This window comes from Lethenteron reissneri, unplaced genomic scaffold (genome assembly GCF_015708825.2).
Source record: "Lethenteron reissneri isolate LAM-NWPU_2019-01 unplaced genomic scaffold, ASM1570882v1 scaffold_120, whole genome shotgun sequence".
In the NCBI taxonomy this organism is placed as follows: Eukaryota; Metazoa; Chordata; class Hyperoartia; order Petromyzontiformes; family Petromyzontidae; genus Lethenteron; species Lethenteron reissneri.
Window position 1 is genome coordinate 738,730 of NW_026890893.1, and position 19,799 is coordinate 758,528.

Consider the following 19,799-nt stretch of genomic DNA (forward strand, 5'->3'; position numbering starts at 1 on the left):
GAGTCGTATCTCGCCTACCATAGCATGCTTCTGGTGCTAGCAAAGGCTGCGTTCCCTAAAATGGACCACGACAGTCTTGACGCCTTGGTCCTTGAGAAGATGCTGGGAGTTGTGAAAGACCTCCATACTGTGCTTCCCACCGAGGACGATGCGGTATCTTCACTCCGAGATGCCAGGTGCATCCAGGTGCAGCAGACCCTGCCTCGCGACAGGGTGTTGGTGGCGTGCGCAACATCTTCCACAGAGCCGGAGGCCTGCGTGGAGTCCGAGCCTGGTTCGCTTCGCCAGTGGGGTGGCATCCATCAGGGTGCTGTCGATTGGCGGATGGACGAACAGCAATGGGCGAAGTCTTCATCGTCCCAGTCCAGGAGTGGCCGGGTCATCTGCTACACCTGTGGCTTGCCGGAGTATGTCCAATCAGGCTGTCGGGTTCCTCGACGGTGGCCCCCGGGAAGTCCACCTTTCTACGACTCCCTGCTTCATAAGGCGAGTAGCGGTGCACCCCACACTCGGCCCCACGGTTCACTTCACCCCTCAGGAGGGTCCAGTTTGGGTCTAGGCCGCGCGCAGGTTCGGGGGGAGTCAGGATGTGTTTATGAATTGCGCCCGCTCTGACCAGATCAGTGGTCGGAGTTGGCGCATCGAGTGGTCGTGGCGGCCACGGGTTCGTCGGCCGTGCTCGGGTTTATTGAGGGAGTGGAAATCCCTATGCTCGTTGATACGCGTCTTCGACCATTATTTCTGAATTTATCTATAACATTTTACCCCCCCGTGTCTCGTTTTGGAACCGGTGGATGCTCCGTATTTTGCCGCCAATGGCAGATCATTGGGAATAATCGGGCGGATAACGGCTGAGTTGCATATCTCTGATGTCAAATTGTCGGGCCACATTTTGGTTTCTATGGCCCTAGCCATCTCGTGTTTGCTCGAGACCGATTTTCTGGCCAAAATGCCCCTGAAGATTTGTGTTGATCAGGGCTGTCTGGAATTGCCGTCGGGACGGCGTATGGCATTTCTTCCGTCGCGGACTCGTATGTCTTCCGCTAACGCAACGGTGCAGGCTATTGCGTGACGAACAGTGCGGATTCCACCTAGCGCACAAATGTTAGTGCCCCTTTGGTTGCAACCACCGCTTGATGTGCGCACTCCAGTTGACGGTGTTGTTTTGGGGCACTCCAATAAGCTTAATCGCGATATGTCACTAGTGCCAGACCTTTCATTCAGGTTCTTAATGCTGGGCCGGACACAACGGTCATCCAGGAGGGTACCGTGCTGGCACATGCTTCGTTGGCGTGTCCAGAGAGGGACGTCGTGGGAAGTGTCAGGGTTGGTGCTCAAACTCGCAGGTTCCGGGATGTGGACGAGGGATGGATTGATCAACTTTGCTCTGAGTGCGGCGATTTATCTATGGGACAAAGGTGAAGTTGCGTGCTCTCTTGCTTGAATTTTCTGACATTTTTAGTAAAAGTAAATTTGATATTGGCCACACGTCCCTTTTCAGCCAACATATTGATACGGGCGATGCTGCCCTGATTCGGCAAAATGCTTACCGCTTGAGCCCGGCTGAAAAGGAACAAGTTCATGTGGTGGTTGATGAGACGGTGGCCGTGGACATCATCTCACCATCCACCAGTCCATAGGGTGCCCCGATCGTGCTTGTCACGAAGCATGATGGCAGCTTGCGATTTTGTGTTGATTTCCGCAAGGTCAATAAGATTTCCATCGCGGATGCATATCCCTTGCCGCATATGGACGATTCCCTGGATACCCTGGCAGGATTAAGGTTCTTTTCCACCCTTGACCTTCTATCGGGATTTTGACAATTGCCGCTCAATGAGGCTTCCAAGCCCACGCCGGCCTTTCGTACACCGCAAGGGTGGTTCGAATTTAACCGGCTCCCTATGGGCCTCCACTCCATGCCGGCCATGTTTTAGAGGCTGATGGAGTTGTTTTTAGCGGGCCTCCAGTGGGATTTGTGCCTAATATATTTTGATGGCATTGTTCTTCGGTTGTACGTTTGATGAAAATTTGGATCGCCTGCGGGCTGTTTTTCTTAAGGTGCGTGTGGCCGACCTCAAATTTAAACCACAAAAGTGTCACCTCCTCCAAAAATCAGTTCGATATTTGGGTCACATTGTAAGTGAATCGGGTATCACTATGGACCTGGAGAAAACGTCGTGTGTTCGCGCGTGGCCGACACCCACCTCGGCAAGTCAGGTGCGCAGTTTTATCGTCTTTGCTTCGTATTATCGTCGATTTGTCGCCAACTTTGCATCCATTGCTAAGCCTCTCCACGCCTTGACTGCTAAGGGGCAAAAATTGCATTGGGGGGAGGAGGAGGAAGCCACGTTCCACTCCATTCGCGATGGGCTGGTCAACGCCTCTCCCCTGCGTTATCCCAATTTTTCATTACCGTTCTTTTTGGATACGGATGCCAGTAATACCGGTATTAGAGCGGTATTATCTCAAGTTGTCAATGGCGTGGAGCACGTGATTGCTCATGGGAGCAGGGTGCTGTCCCTGGCCAAGCAGCGGCACTGCGTTACGCACCGGGAATTGTTGGCCATTGTTGTTTTCATGTTGCAATACCGGCCTTATCTGTACGGCAGACATTTCGAGGTGCGCTCTGACCACGTAGTGCTCCAATACATGCTGTGTGGATTAGCCCTCGGGTCAATTATCACACTGGCTTGAAATCCTGCAGGATTTTTCGTTCCATGTTACGTATCACAAAGATTCTCGTCACACAAACGCTGATGCCCTGTCGCGATGGCCCGCGGGCGGCGGGTGTGCATGCTTGTCGGGTTCCGGTCAATGTAGACCGGCCGAGTCAACCTCCCCCCCCCTTCTCGTTGTGTCCGCCATGGACATGATGGGCTAGCTGGGCGACGTCCCGGCCGCGCGGGATGCGGTAATCGGGTTGTACTACGAGGTGTAGGGGCGCTTGCATGCGAAAGATGCGTCCTTGCTTAAATTATGACAGCGAGTCAGAGAGACCGCCAATGAAGCGGCTACACATGGTGTCACCTCGTTTGTCCTGGGGGCGGGCTGCTCATGCACTGGAATGGTGGATTACGCCAGTACGCTATTGTTGTCCTACCACTCTGCGTGGTGAGGTTGTTTGGTCCGTCCATGAACGTTTGTTACATCTGGGTGTGCAAAAATCGCTGGCCGCGCTCAAGTTGGATTTTTATTGGCCGGCCATGGCCCTGGACATTGAAAATTTGCTTAAAGGTTGCATACAATGCGTGCGGCAGAAGCAACCGGCGAAATCTTGTTGCCCTCCGCTGCAATCCATTCAGATTTCACGAATAGCTGCTTGCCCTCGATATTCTCAGTCCATTTCCAACTTCCGCGTGAGGCAACAAATACTTACTCATTGGCGTTGGGTATTTCTCATGTTGGCCTATGGCCTGGCCACTCCTGAATCAATCAGCTATAGCTGTGACCGAGGCGTTCCTTAATATCTATATCCTGGATAAGGGTGCCTCCGAGCGCCTTTTGACCGATCAAGGTAAAAAAGATTCTTCAAAATTGCTGCGTGAGGTTTGCGATTTGCTGGGGACAAAGAAGGTGCTCACGTCACCATACCATATGCAGACGGATTGCATGGTCGAACCCCTGAATAGAACACTGACCTCCATGTTGAGTCACCTGGTCAGCGAGTCACAGCTGGATTGGAACTTGCATGTCCCGGTGGTTCTCGCCACCTACAGGATGGCCCCTCACACGTCCACCGGCTAAACTCCCTTCTTTTTTATGTGTGGACGGAAATATGATCCTCCCATCGACGTACAGTTGCTGGCCGCGCTGGCCGTGAAAGTGTCAAAAATTACGGATTCCATTCATTTCACTCTTGCAAAGCTCTCCGAAGCACAGGAAGCTTCCAGGGTAAACTCTAAAGCCAGACAGTTGGCTAACGAGTAGCTGAAGGGGGCTCGTGTTTCCCTATGTGATTGGTTGCCAGGCAACAGGGCCTGGTTGCATTATCTGCAGGTGCCCGTAGGCACATCCCCTAAGTTGCTGCAACACATAATGTTACGTCATCCTTGGCCCCACATGACTCTCAACCCGTTCGCATCTCCTTCCGCTCGCCCTCCTCATGGAATACCCGCACAAATCCTCTACACATGTGTAGTGACATGGAATGGGTCACTACGTAGCTTAGTGTGGTTTGCTTACAGATAAGGGGATTTGCAATTGCAGAAGCTCTGTCTGTCAGCAGGTCACGTGATAGGCCAAAGAGAGGGATGTCAGTTCTAGAAGGGGAGCATGGCCGGGGCAGAGTGAGGCCATGCTGGAAAGATAAAAGGGGACCCTTAGCCAAGGCTCAGGGCTGTTGCCTGGAGTGGGATCCCGTCGTGCTGCTGGAGTCTTCGTCGCCATCTACGTCTTCACCTTCTCGGCATCGTCAGTCAGGCAGTCTGCCAGCCGTCCTGGCTGAGAGTTGTAGTTACCTCTTGTAACCCCCCAAGACAAAGATCCCCGTATAGGTGAAATAGACAGTTAGGTCAAGTGCGGTTATTGAACACCTATGAAGACCGGTATGCAAATGACGGGCAGGTGGCCAGCACCACGCCCAATCACCTTTGTCTCACTAGTGGTGATGTTTACAGACCGGATAAGGTAATAATTTGAGTCTGAGTCGTCCTAGGGGAGGCCAAACACTGGTTTAGATAATCGTCACTGGTGTTGGCCATGAGTGGGAATGGAAATTGGGTGACTGGGTTCCTAGCATCGTGCGCTAACTGTTGCGCCACCACTCAACACACTTTACCCCTCTGTCACCCACGTCTCCCAATCCCCTTGCATCCACACGCGGTTCAAGCAGCATGGTACAGCTGCCAAGCAAATAGCTGCTGGTCGTGATGCACCCGCTGCTTTCACGGTACGCCTTTGATTGATTGTTGCTTGTTATAGCGAATTCTCGTAAAAAGAACGCTCGTTAAGCGAGACACCTGTATAGCTCAGTGGGCCTTACCTGGTGAAATGTAATGTTTTATATTAGTTTCCAGAATTTATATCCTGCATGGCTTCCAAAGACGCTATTCAAGGATGTCTAACATCCTTAACACATGTCTATATCAGTGTCTGTGTGCGTGTTTGAATAGATGTGTGCCCGTGGGTGCATGCATAAATATACATATGGCATCTGAGGGTATGTATGCATGGATATCTATGTGGGTGAGTATATGGTAGTTTTATTAGCTCGAGATTAGTTGTTATAAGTGTGCCAACTATTGCCCCTCCAGGCCTGGCTTTGTCTCCCTGTAGTTATATGCTGTGGATAGGGGTAGGTAACGTCTGATCACAATTGCATGTTGACTCAGCCAAAGTCACGCAAGCGAATCACTATTTACTGATACGATATCTTCCCAACGTGACTTGCGCCAAAAAGTGTTTTCTGAACCATTCTTACTGCTCCACGTTTTTAAAAAGGGTAAAAACAAGTTTTAATATTTGCCAGGAACAGATGTAAATAAGGCATGTTATCTGGAAATAGTATTTGTTACTTATTATCTCCACAACGACGCTAATTACTTCGTGTAATGTATTTGCTATCTTTGCCTTGAACCCTTATCTAACTGAACGGGTCAAAGCTTATATACATCTTACAGTTCACCAGAATTGGTTAAAGCTAGCCTCACACTGCTGATGAGACACAGAAACTGGTTTAGAAATGTGCTTGAGTTTAATCAATTCTCATGAAATTATGCACTCACAGCAGTTCTCGTAGCTGATGGCTTATGTAAGCATATATTTGTTATTGTTTACGTGGAGGTACAGATAAGTAAAGAATTTTTATTTGTTTGCTTATGTATTACTTGTCCCACTTTTTTTGTTACCAAGAGAGGTTTATAACATGGAGTCATAATAATGATCCTTTATGAACAAACTTCAATTTAATGTTTTCTTGGTATAAAAAAAGTCAGTAATCATCAGTTATGATAATTGGTTCTTTACCCTTCTATCTGGCAACAAAACTGACACCTTTTTTTTTGTTGCCAGATAGAAGGGTAAAGAACCAATTATCATATTTTTACTGGCAAATGAGGTCCCCATAGAATCATCAGTTATGTTAAATTCACTGCTGGATGAAGAGCTCTCCAATTAGCTGTCACATATATTGATTCCACGATTAAAAAATCCACCTAAAATGTGGAATCCGAAATAAAAGACGTTGTTGAGCAGGTTTGAAAGCTCTCTATCTGAATCCGTTCGTCGAGTCGGGATATAAGCACATGTTACGATTACAACGCTAACGTGCAAAAGGGGTATCCTAAAAGTACGTATTATGCATGTTAAACATATTTCCCAACATCTCAGACAACTTTGGCTGGCGTGTGCTTGAATTGTTTAGGCCACACCGCACAGTGACCCAGAACATTCTATCACACGTAATTTCTTATATCTTGCATCATGGTGATTCCTCAACATATCGATCAGAGTTGGTTGCAGTGGATATCTTTTGCCGGGGAATAACTAGTCCATGTTCCACATGACGGCTTTAGCTGTGGGTGTGTTATCGATAAACATATTCCTGACCTTTTTCATATTCCTATGACCTTTGACCTTGGAGCAAAAGATGATGTTGCTGAGCGTTATGATACATCTAGACATTGGCAGGATCAGCATTTTTCTCGCCTTAGGGGCCAGCTTCTGCTACTGGCATGGATGTGCTGTCGGACACATGGACAGAGTTGGTGAAAACAGGACTATGATACGGTGTTTGTTGATGTATTAGCAGTGAGAGGCTATCAGTGAGGCTTCAACTCCACTATAAATGTGACAATTGTATTCCTACTTAGCTCGGATTTGTGCTCAGATGCAATGTAGTAATATTTGTTCACAATTAAAAGAGAATTTGGTAAGGAAATATATCACCCCACCTTTACATGTATAGTGACATGGAATGGGTCACTACGTAGCATAGCGTGGGTTGCTGGCAGAAAAGGGGATCTGCAGTTGCAGCAGCTCTGTCTGTCAGCAGGTTTTGTGATAAGCCAGAGAAAGGGATGTAGGGGAAATGTGATAGAGGGGGCATGTGAGGTAAGCCCGGGAACCCACGAGTAGGTTCTAGAAGGGGGGCGTGGTTGAGGCAGAGCGAGGCCACGCCGGGAGGATTAAAGGGGACCCTGGCGAAGGCTCGGGCTGTTGCTTGGAGTGGCATCTCCTCGTCGTGCTGCTGGAGTCTTCGTCACCATCTACGCCTTCACCTTCTCGGCGTCGTCAGTCAGGCAGTCTTCCAGCTGCCCTGACTGAGAGTTGTAGTTACCTCTTGTAACCTGTAAAGGCTGTTAATAAATAGAGTGCCTCCTACTCATAGTGTATCTGAGTGCGTCACTACACATGCTTAGACCCGTTGCCTGGTTTGTTTGCAGTGTACTGGAATGACCTTTGAATGGTACGCGTATCTACGTACAGTGTTGATAAAGTTTCAAAGCTGTTTTTCTGAAATGGTCTTACCGGTCAACATTTTTAACAAGGTTAAAGATACTTTTATATTTTAGTAGGAAGGACAGATATGTGAAAAGGGAATGTTGTCTAGTAATTTTTTTGTTACTTACATTTTCCACAACGATACAAATTATTTAGTGTTATGTATTTATTAGCTTTGCGTTGAACCCTTATCTAAACATCTGACAGTTCAGCATTGGTTCAAGCAAGCCTCACTCCAGTGATGAGACACTGAACGTCGGTTAAAAATGTGCTTGTGTTGAATCAATGCTCATGAAATCATGCACTCCCAGAAGGCATAGATAAGTGAATAATTAATATTTGTCTGTTTTATTTATATATTATCTGTATAACTATTTCATAACTAGTAGAGGTTCAACATGAGGCAGAAAGTGTTTATGCATTTAGCTCTGATTATTACATGGATGCATAACACTCGTTTAGATTATCCATTATGACCTAACTTCAGTATGTTTTATTGGTGTACAGAAGTCCATCCGTGATGTTAAATGTATTGCTGGATGACGGGCTCCCCAATTTAGCTGTCACCTATCTTAATTCCACAATAAATAAAAATGCAACTAAAGTGTGGAATCCAAAACAAGAGACGGTCTTGAGGCTTGAACGCTCTATCTGAATCCGTTGTTCCAGAAGCAAACTAACTCATGTTAGATGTTTTGGTTTGGCCACGTAATGATCTCACCAAATCATTGTCATGAAATTCACGAATAATGACCACAATATTAGTGACCATTTTAGAGTGGCTGGAGTGAATCAATTATTGCTCAATCATCTAGTAATTATTGTTATATTTAGAAGGTAAGGCTCACTGATCCATAAAGCTTTTTTTAGAAGCGACCTGGCCACACATTATAGCTCACCAAAGTGGCTTATGTGGAAATGTATAGCAGCCACATACTCACATTCAATCTAAATGTGGAAGGAAAACCTGGATTATCTTGAGAAATTCCACGGGACCACGGGAACAACATGCAAACTCCAAATATACAACAGGCGTCAGGGTTAGGGATGAACCCACGACCTTCTGCATATCAGGTGATTTAGTTAACATCTCACCACTGTGGCACCCCTGTTGGCAAAGAAAATAAATTCAAGCTTCTTCAATGCATTTTTACCCAGATGAGTCATAAAGCCATTCCATGGCATATCAGGTGAGATTGCCAAACAGATGAATAGTTTTATTATGGATAAACATATAATCGTTTAATATGATGGTAGGGACTGTTTAGATTGGTTATGGACGATGCTGGTCATGATTTAAAGTCACATTCCATGAGTTGTTGGCTCAAGAGATTTCAGATTGATTAACAACTGTTGTAGAGTCCTACACAGCTGTAATTCCAACCAGAGCCCAAAACCCGCTTCAACACCCCCACCTTACCCACCACTTTCATTAGACGGGCAAACAAAACTACTAAACCCGCACATTGGTTTCATAATTTCCATCTGTGTTCGCTATACATGTATTCCTTCCAGTATTACAAAGCTAACTGGAGGTCTAAAATCATTCAACTGTTACCATCATGTCGTGCTCGCAGTCACCACAAAAGTAAAGAATAAAAATCAAACTCTGCTTGTGTCCGAGGCTGCATGGGGGGGTGCAGCCATCTTTGACGTCTGCTTGCCAAATAACATTTCGAGAAGCCAGGAGACTGTTGAGGAAGTATGGAGAACAATCCAGAGCCACAGACCAGGTAAAGCCCCTTGCAGAGATGATCTCCAAAGCGAACTACTGCGAGAGGGTGGCAATTTTTTGTAGGCTGTCCTATATTGATATAGTTATAACCATTTGGACCACAGGTGCATTCCCCCTGAACAATCACGTAGCAATCACCAACCTTAAAGTGCCCTTCTCTGGTTGGCCAGTGGGCAATCAGGCCTGATCTTAAAGCCCCAATTAAAATGGGTCTGAAAACGAAGTCAAAAACAACCCTGTTATCACAATTAACGACGAACACAGCATTTTGGTCTGTATGTAATTGCCTTGGGCAAAGTTCACAATGTAAAAACTCTGACAACCCTTAACTAAACGTGAGAGTGAAGACCCAACCGATGCGCACACACACGCACACCTGCTGAAATATACAATTACCTGTTGAGAGTGATAAATACAGACACCTAAGAAACAGACATACACAAACCTGTTGAGAACGATACAGGCACACACACTCGTTGAGAGAAACACAGAGGCTTAGCCTGGCACCCGTTAAGAGAGACAGAGACACTCAAACATTCACAGAGATCAAAGCAAAGAAGTCATGACCACGTCGTCTCCGTACCCAAGCATGCCGCTTCCGTTCATCATGACAGACGACACCGGGAGATTCTACATCAACGAGGACACGGCGCAGGTTCTGGGGAAAATCAAGAAGCCCGTGGTGGTGGTGGCGATAGCCGGGAAATATCGAACCGGAAAATCCTTTCTCATGAACCGACTCGCAAGTGAGTGGATTACTAAGGTGGTTGAGTGTGTGAATGGATGGGTCAGTAAATTAGCTCCAGGTTGTGTATCTCCTTGAATGGGTTTCTAATCCGCTAAGTGGTCTGAAGTCGTCTGAAGGTTGCGAGTTCAAATCCTTTTAGGGTGGGGTTGACTCAGCCTATCATCAATGCGAGATTGTTTAAACTAGTATCATGTTATAGGGAAGTAAACATTCTTCGCATTTTGGATAGATGCACCCCACCATATGAATGTGGAATTTCCACCACTGGCTCAGGGCTCTAAACAGGTGTTGAACACCATGTCGATACTCATTGAATTAATTTGTACTCTATCTGTTCGGGTGAGTGTAAGGTCGGGTTAATGGTTGGGGGCATGTCAGGTTAGTAGAAGCCTCAGATCATTATTGAGACAGTGCTGTTCTGATTCTGGTGCGGGAGTGAAGCGTTGGTGACTGGTTACCACGCAAAACGTTGAACCCAGTGACCTGAGTCTGATTCCCGACATGGCTAACGTCAGTGCCGAGTAAAATCTGGACTAGGTCTGGTCACTCCACTTGGGGGTATGATCAAACAACTCCTGTGACCATTCATCCAGTAGTTAAATCCTTCATCAGCCTCTGATCACATCCCCAAAGGCACACAACATCAAATGTTGAGGTAAGAACCAACACCTGGGTGCGTGAGTGGGTAAGTGGGTAAGTAGGTGGGTAAGTAGGTGAGTGAGTGAGTGGCTTAATGGGTGGATGAGTGAGAGGGCGTGTGGATCAGTTGGTTAGTGAGTAAATAAGCCAGTGAGAGGCTGGGTGGGAGAGTGGGTGGACTAGTAGTTGAATAGGTGAATGGGTGGGTTGGTGAGTGGATGAGGGTGGGTGAGAGTGAGTATATTGTTGGCTGGGTGGGTGAGTGGGTGTGTTCCTTGATGGATAGGTCAGTGGATGGGTGTTTGAGAGGGTGGTGGTGAGTTGGTGGGTGCGTGAGAGGGTGGTTGAGAGGGTGGGTGGTGAGTTGTTGAGTGGGTTGGTGGACGAGTGGTTGGGTTAGTGATTGGGTGGGTGAGTAAGTGAGTGAGTGTGTGCGTGAGGTGGGTGAGTAGATGCAAGGTGGGTGGGTGAGTGGTTGAGAGGGTGGGTGAGTAGGTGAAAGGGTGGATGGGTAGGTGAAAGGGTGGGTGGATGAGTGGTTGGGTTGGATGGGTGTGTGGATCTGAGTGGATGATTGGGTGAGTGGCTTGATGGCTATTTGAGAGGGTGGGTTAAAGGGTCGGTTAATTGGTGAGTGGGTATGTGGTTGAGTGGATTAATGGGTGAGTGGATGAATGGATAATTGGGTGGCTGAGTGCGTGGATGGGTGAGAGGGTAAGTAAGTTTGTTCGTGAGTAGAAATGTTAGGTGAGGGGGTGAGAAGCTGGGTGGGTGAACGAGTGGGTGGACGAGTGGTTAGATTGGTGAATGGGTGGGTTGGTGAGTGGATGAGGTTGGGTGAGAGGGTGATTGGGTAAGTTGCTTGATGGGTTGGTGAGTGAGTTGGTGGGTGAAAGGGTAGGTGAGTTGGTGCGTGAGAGGGTGGGTAGGTGAGGTGGGTGAGTAGGTGAAATGTGGATGGGCGAGTGGAAGAGTGAGTAGATCAAAGGCTGGGTGGATACGTGGTTGGGTTTTTGAGTGGGTGGCTGAGTGGATGAGTGAGTGAGTGGGTATATGGTTGGGTGGGTGAGTGGGTTATTGGGTTGGTGGCTTGATATGTGGGTGGGTGGGAAAGAGTGTGTGTGGGAGAGTAGGTGAGGTGATTGAGTGTGTGGGTGCGTCACTAGGTGAAAGGGTGGGTGGACGAGTGGGTAGATTGTTGGGTGTGTGGGTGATTGGGTGGTTGAATGTGTGGGTGGTTTGGTGGATGAGTGGCTGTGTGGTTGAGTGGCTCGGTGGGTAGATGGGTGAGTGGGTGCGTGAGAGGGTGGTTTGGTGGGTGAGTGGGTGGGTGGGTGAGTGCGTACCGTCAGTGTTGTTGTGACCTGCGGTATGGTTGTTAAAACAACAGCTTCCCAGATTTTCGATTTAAAGCTTTCGTGACTGCAGGGATTCATCTTCTTGGTTATTTCGGTAAAGTCACCGAAAGAACCAAGAAGATGAGCTTCCCAGCTGTGGACGAATTTGAGATACGTTGTAGGGCAATTATATGTATTCAAAGTTAAATAAAAAATAAAGTGTTTGACCTGGAAAAGAAAACAAATATTCTCTGCTGTCGCCTTAGCCTGATTAGTAATACAGCCATTCCATAACAGGTCAGATGACATTGATGTACCTAACACATTCGTGATTTTATTATGAATGAGAATATAATTGTTCAACATTATGAGAGGAACTGTATAATTGCTAGTCTTACATAATATCATCGCCGAATTTTTATAGTTGACAAAATCAGCTTTTTGTCAATCTATTCTAAAATTGTAACTAAGTTAGTGTTGTAAAATCATCTCAAATGAATGACGTTTCTCTGAACTTCGGTTCGAGCGAGTTTGTCATGAGAACATTGCAATTACTCCAAACAGTGAGACTTGATGTAACTTTGGATGCGTAGGTGTTCCATTTGTTGTATTCGGGAACCCCCTCTACTGGATTATTACCAACCACCATTTTGAATAAAAAGCAGCAGAGTTTAAAAGCATATGGAAGGTATATTTTGAAATGATAATGAAGTGATATGAATGTTATGATAATGACTTCAATGCCAATTATGCTAATGGAATTGACATCAGTGTAATTGATCATAATGTAATTGATGATTGTCATTATGTGTAATGACAATCATCAATTAGGTTAATTTGCTCTTTCTCTCCCCTGGCCGCTGCGGTGTGGATTTCCACACAGCTCTCTCAATGACATGCGAATTTCTCTGCTCCAGCACCCCCACCTCTCTCTCTCTGTGCCCCACCCCCTCTCTCCCTATTTAAGGCCTCGACACAGAGGCGTGGGGTCTCTGTGTGTATGTTGTGTGTCTCTCTCTGTGTTGTCTCTCTCTGCTTGTGTGTCTGTCTGTGTCTCCGTGTCTGTGTTTTGTCTCTCTCTCAAATTTAGTTCTACCTGATGACGATTGCTTGTGTTGCAATCGAAACGTCGTATTCTATTATTTAATTTATTTTCTTTCTACGTGACTTTACCGAAAGAACGAATAGAGTAAATGTTTATGCATGTGGGAAAAACCAGAGCCACCGGAGGATGCAATATTCAATGCCGTAAAGAAGGGAGATGTTTTATGAGCGTTCACTTGGTTGTACTGCATTCTGCTGGCAAGCCAGGGTATTGCATATCGATGCCAAAGGAAGGGAGTCTCATGACGTATCATTTGTGTGATACACCCACCCTTGCTTCCACAGTGATGGATTCCATGCGTGTCACCACTTCCGGCCTAACAGTGTTTGACAATGCGAAACAATAGACGGTGATTTATGAAGTTTAAACATTATTTTTCTCAAACAAGTCATAAGTACACTTATAATATATTTTACCCATTATCCTAAGTTTTCCGGCTTCACACGGGTCTCGGTCATCAAATGTTGAGTAATATATTGCATTGCTGTCTTAGAATAATTGAATGCTGCATACGAAGTCGGTAAATGTGTGTATTTTGTTATGGTTTTTGGGTGGTGTGATACAGTCGCAAGGCTTTTTTGTTTTTTGATAAGAGGACAGCTTTTAAATCTGTTACCCTTGGAAAGTTTCAGGTTAGACAACGTTGCATGTATTTTCACCTGGTGCCAATATGAAAAGATTTGTCGCACAGCCAACTCTGCAGCAACCAACGTTGAGTTGACCATGAGAGAAGCATGCACTTAGCAGGTTGAGGCCAACAACTTTGAGTGATTAACTCAGTGCCTTATCGGTGTTCATTGCAAAACCGAGGTGGACAGGGAATTGATGGTGTTTAAGTTGACAGAACAGGTCAGAGTGATTGACTGGAATGCGTGGAATGAATACATGGTGTCCTGCTGCATGACCAGTCATGTTTCTGGCTTTCAATTACATGGGGCATAATTTTCTTCACGGCTAATCATGTGCAATTGCAAAGTGTTCGTGGGTCTAAATTCCTGCGAAGCATGATGGGTACGCTAATATTGACGTGTATTTTTGTGGAGGCAGACCAGGTGGTTGCAGAGAGTTGAGACATTATTTAGCGTCGTTGACTGCCTCATTCGTGTCCAGTACAGTGTCAGTTGACTTGAATGTGTAAGGAGTGCCTGCCTGGCAACTCGGAACGGAGGTCGTTGTTAGTGATATTAACAATGTAATTTTTTCGTGCGAGGATGTCTCTGTCGCATCGCCACTTGTGGTATAGGAATTGGCGTGCAAAATCACCAATGACAGCTTCTTTAAGTTGCTGAAGTGTTTCAAATGGTGTGCTAATGTTGGTCATCTAAATACTTCCATATCCATTGTCAGGTAGTATGGCTCCATTGCCCATTTTTTCCTATTGTTCTCCATCTTGCATTTGTGACCAAACAAGCTGAGTTTCCTTCTCATTACCGCTTTGTGTGGTACAACTCCGGGTTTGTGGAAGGCAAATGTCTTTTCTCGTTAGCCTCTTTCCTGCAAGAGTATATTACGTGCAGCCCTCTTCTCCTTTAGCAATCTGCCAATGGTGATATTATTCTAGTCAAACCAGTCCTGGTGGTTGCACTTTGTGGTGCCAGGCATCCTAACAAACACCCTATCGAACTTAATCTCTTTTGTTATTCAAAAAGAGTAGGACCATAGAGTCCTCGTGTCATAGTCCAAATGTGAGTTATAAATTACTCAACTGGGATTGCATATGGCAACATAAGGAAAGAAAGAAAAGAAAAACTACTGCAGACGATTTGTGAAACATAGCACCTTTGATCGAGGGATTTGATCAGAGGGTTTTAATTAACACCAACATGTTGCATGTATAACAGCACCAGAAGCAATAACAGCAACAAGAACAGCAGCAACAGTACCAACTGAAAAGCAGCAACATAACAGCAACTGCAACAACATCAGCAACAACAGCAGCAACCACACCTTGCAATGGCGATGTTGCAACTTCTGCTTCACTCGCAGAACTCTAGCTCAGGAAGCTGAATGGTCTGGTGAAGCAATGCCTCCCCTCTTCCCTGGAGAATGAGGGGCCATACCCGAACTTCTCTTGGCCTGGATCGACAAATCAATGATATCTCATCAAAAGGTCACCGATACTTTGGTGGGACTCACCAGCAGACACTGCCCAGCATCCATCGTGCAGAAGGGAGTGCTGATCGGTTCCACACCAACTGTGCTACGATCTACTGTGGAAATGCCGCTTGTTGCAATGCCTTGCAAATGGTTATGCTGTGGACTCGATATATTGGCTGTTACTGAAACCTGGGTATATGATGCCTCACCGGACGTAATTAAGCATGAGGCTGCATCTGACGGATATTTTATTGTACATCAGCAACATCGTAAAAAGCCGCAGCAGACATGGTGGTAAGATCACACAGATTCACCCTGGAGACCTCTTCATGAAGGTCCTAAGGAACTGATTTACATTCCCGTCATTCGAGGTGCTGCTTGTGAAAATAACGAACAGCGTGCGGAGGCTTTTAATCACCGTAATCTATCGACCACCGTCTTCACCGGTGTTGGAAATATTTGTCGAGCTTTCCAGTTTGCTAGACTTTGGGTCACCTTGGCTCTCGATACATCATCTGTGTTGACTTAAACTGTTCCGAACTTACTGATTCATGTGGTAAAATCAACAATGATCTGAACGAAATTATCAAGTCACGTTCTAACACGTCAGTAACTCAACAATCTTGATATTGCAACTAACTACATGACGTCTGCCAAAAACATTACCTCACTGCAGCATGTACACAATTATCTGGCACATGTCGTGACGGGCACTGCAAGATCATGTCCGTCCAGTGCTCGCCACGCTGTATTGGCTTCTGGTTGCCGATTGAATGCATTATAAGGTCGCACTCAGTACACAAAAGGTGCTTACCAGAAATGAAGCACAATACCGTGCTGATCTCGTCAAGGAGCATAACACATCGCATGAACTCGGATGATCCTCGCAGCGGCTTTTCACTTGCCATTTGCACCTCGTGCAGTACCCGGGGGTACCATAGTACCCCGGCTCTCGCATAATGTCCATGATGCAGTCATTTTTAGTCTGTTGATGGTCGGCGATGCGGCAATCGACTCATCTCGACGAGCTGTCCACGATGCACTGTGGTGCGTACGAGCGTTCAAGGTTTCAGCGCAATCGTCCTCGCTGCGTTTCGACATTTCGGAGTAGCACTGATTTCGGATTGATTGGTATCCCAGTCGCGAAGTTAAGTACATCCCTGGAAAAAATTGTTTCCCAGAAATAAAATGTTTTATTGCCTTGGCCATTCTGTATTATTTGTTACCCCAGGGTACTGCCAGGTTTTCCCTCCACATTCATAAACTTGCAATGATAATTTGGCATAATTTGGCTGTTATAAATTCCCACATTATAAGGCACTTTGTTCAGCTATTATTTGTGGCCATGTCGATTGTTTAAAAGAGCTATATAACTCAGTGGGCTTTACCTGGTAAAATAAAAACAAATGTATACTGAGAAACAAATCCCCCGTAAAGCCTTTCAAAGGCTGTTGGGGCAAGTGCTATTAGCAAGTACCTATGAAGGCCGAAAGAGCATACAATGGGGTGGGTGGCCAACACCACGTCTGGGCGCCTTTGTCTCCCCAGTGGCGAAGTTTACACATGACACCAGATACTAATTTGAGGATTAGTCGACCTAGGGGGGAAGCCCAGGACCACTTCATATAATCGCTATCACTAATGATGGCCATGAGCGGGAATCGAACTCACGTTGTCGGTTCATAGAGCAGTGCACAAGCCGCTCCACCACCGTTTCCCACATATACATATGTATAGTCCCCGAATTACGAACGGACTGTGTTTCTTGTTCCTTTCATAAGTCGAGCTGTTCATACTTCGGCACATACTGTACATACTGTTAGTAAAATATATTACAGTTATACAAAAAAGGGAAGCATTGTTATGCTCATAAATAAGGAATATTGTCCATTTATATCTAATCCAGAGAAATATTGTATAGTAAATAATACAAAATAATGTAACGTGAAAAGAAAAGGTTATGATATCACTTTCCTTGAGTCCTGATGCTGGATGATTGTTCCACTGAACAAAGGAGTTCCGTGGTTCGGTTCACAAGTACGAGCGGACGTTCATAACTTAGCACTGGGAGAGTGTTGGTGGATAACACACATTCGTGAAAATTCCTTCCTACCCAGGGGTGTCAAAGTTGCCAAATTCTGGTTTGTGAGGGTACGATAGTACGGTAATTAGAATACAGCAATCCCTCACCATCTGCGTGTTTCACATTCACGGTATTTACGTATGCACGGTTTTCCTTCGGTATACTAATTGGCTTACCGTGGTATGGTGTTTGTGTATCAACGGTTTAGCACGGCGACCGGCACTTGTAATTTCATATCACTCACATCTATATTCCCTCCATGCATCATCTCATTTCCCAACTGCCGCCACCACTCTCTTTCCACCACTTGATAGAGGAAGAGGGTGGGCAAAGCCCCTCCTCCTCCTTCGAATCCTCATCAACATCATCGTCATCACCATGAACTTCAACTCTCAACATTAACGGTAAAATAACATTATTTTAATTCTGTTATTTGAACATTTATTGATGTTTATGCTATGCCTTTACTTGTATTTAGTGAAGGAATAAGCAAATAAGTTAAGCTTTGACGAGTGCGACCGTCACTCTACTATTGCCCTAACCTCCTATTTCCCATAAGGCCTTGCTATTGCCAACCGCAGTTTTGGCCAAATATTAAGGGCCACAGAGCTTGGCCACTTGTTAACACCAACTTTTGCTATGCCCACTTGTCTGTGGTTGAAAATGCCTCTGGATCACCCTCTGTCCCTGACAATAAATTATATGTCTGCATTACAAATTCTGTAACGTTTGAGATTAAATATTAATGAATTATTTGCATATTAAAGAAAATATTGATTCTTGTATCACTGCTTTGTCTCCTCACATCAGAAGCAGTGAAACCTGTCTTAAAGCTGGACATGCATCCCAAGTTTGCGATTAAGAGGTGAGTCTTATTTGTCATCAGTGGAGATATGAGGTGTCTGGGTTGGCTTAGAAATGGCAATAATGCAGTCCATGATTTCAAACTGTTTCAACAAATTGGTTTCTGAATAGCAGTTGATGGTCTCAACCTGGCACCTGAGTATGGAACAACTTACAAAAAGTCTAGAATTTGTGTAACACTTGTCCTAACTCTAAATAAATATGGTATTAATCGTATGAAAACGCAACCATTCCATTATAAATAAGGGTCGATCAATACCACCCTGGAGATAGACATTATTCATGTTCACACACGTGCACTTTGACAAGCACATACACATCCAAACACACACGTGCACATTCACTTGAAAATACTCTCACTATACTTACACGGACTCTCATAAATAATGACAAAGATCATTTTAATAGACGAATAGCGTCTTCCGGTGACTGTATGACCGAGTCAGCAGTGCTCAATAAGACCACTTCGACCCTTTCATTAATATCAGCCCAATGCACGAGGTTTCTACAGTTTTTTTTATTGGAAGACTCAGATTCTTGCATGCCTTTCTCCCTGCACGAAAAAGTTAGAATTGTATTTTAACTCGGTCCTGTCTTATGTAACTGAAGCTTAGGCCGCTGTTGGCTTGCCTTACACTCCACGTGCTGAAGAGCGGAAAGAGTCACAGGCAAGAAGTCAAAGACCTCCTCTCCATTAACCTCTTCAATCAAGGAAAGACCTGAGACCCCTCCTGGAGGGAATCATGGGATGCTACAAGCTTTACTTGAAAATGCCAATCACATTTTCCAAAACACCCGGGAAGTTGGTCAATAAACGGAGGAGAAACCCACTCTACTCCGGGTCTCAACGAAAAACTAAACAGGATTAATGAGAGGGTAGAGAAACAAGAGTTAGCAATGGCATCTCTTCCAGGAACACGGGAACCTGAGAAAAGTAGATAATAACAAACTCAAGGAGCTAATGAAGACGTTTAATAATCTATATAGTAAGGGCTGGGAAAGTCAATTGAAGGCCTCTGGTGACGTGGAGGGGGTAGAGGACACTGCCTCCCAAGGAGCTATCTGCTACATTCAAAAACTCTGACCCTCTGTACAAAAGAACCTGGAACTCCGCATCAACAACCAACACACTTGTTTGGAAGGAAAGAGGAGCAAGATTTAATGGAAGCAAATAATCTGAGACCCCACCCCCTTCCCCAATTGGCATGAAACTGAAGAAGCGCTAAAAATGGCAAGAATATTAAAGTGTAAAGCCACTAAAATTGAGGGAAACTTTACATTACTTGACCTTACTTCGGCTGACTAGAAGAAGATGAACTTCCTCCCTCTGCATAGAGATATGGAAAACAGGAATAGGGTGCGCTTACGATTGCTCTATCCAGCCAAACTTTGAATCCACATTGCAGGGAGAAGGTGAGATTTCCTAACCCCGAGTGAGGTGATGAGGTGCCGGGAGTTCCAGTAAGTCCTACAGAGACTCAGGGCAAGTGAGGGGAACCAATGAAGGAGTGCTGCTTGAGCCTGATGGTCCCTGGGTGGTGGATTGGGCTCACCGGTCCTGCGTCTTCAGCGCATTGACAACACATATCCTTACCTGTGTAATGGGTTCAACTGAGTGGCACTCGTAGACTTGGAGGCAAGTTGTTTATTCAGTTCCAACACACGGGGTAACTTCCCCTCACCAGAATAACAACCTAAGGTAATGACCCCCCGGCTAACCACACTAGTTACCACGTAACTGCTACTATGGA

The 19,799-nt window shown here is 45.6% G+C and overlaps 1 protein-coding gene across 2 annotated transcripts in view; it reads left to right on the top strand.

The window, feature by feature from the left end:
• Positions 1-9,523: 9,523 nt before the first annotated feature.
• The window catches only part of LOC133361692 (guanylate-binding protein 1-like), a 71,345-nt gene continuing 61,069 nt past the window's right edge, over positions 9,524-19,799 (top strand). The window contains exons 1-2 of one of the 2 annotated variants that reach the window (XM_061580681.1): positions 9,524-9,921; positions 17,995-18,049. In XM_061580681.1, coding sequence (XP_061436665.1) covers positions 9,738-9,921; positions 17,995-18,049 — 239 coding nt within the window. In that variant the 5' untranslated portion in view covers positions 9,524-9,737. The remainder of the gene's footprint in view (positions 9,922-17,994; positions 18,050-19,799) is intronic. The other variant, XM_061580682.1, reaches the window with a different exon arrangement.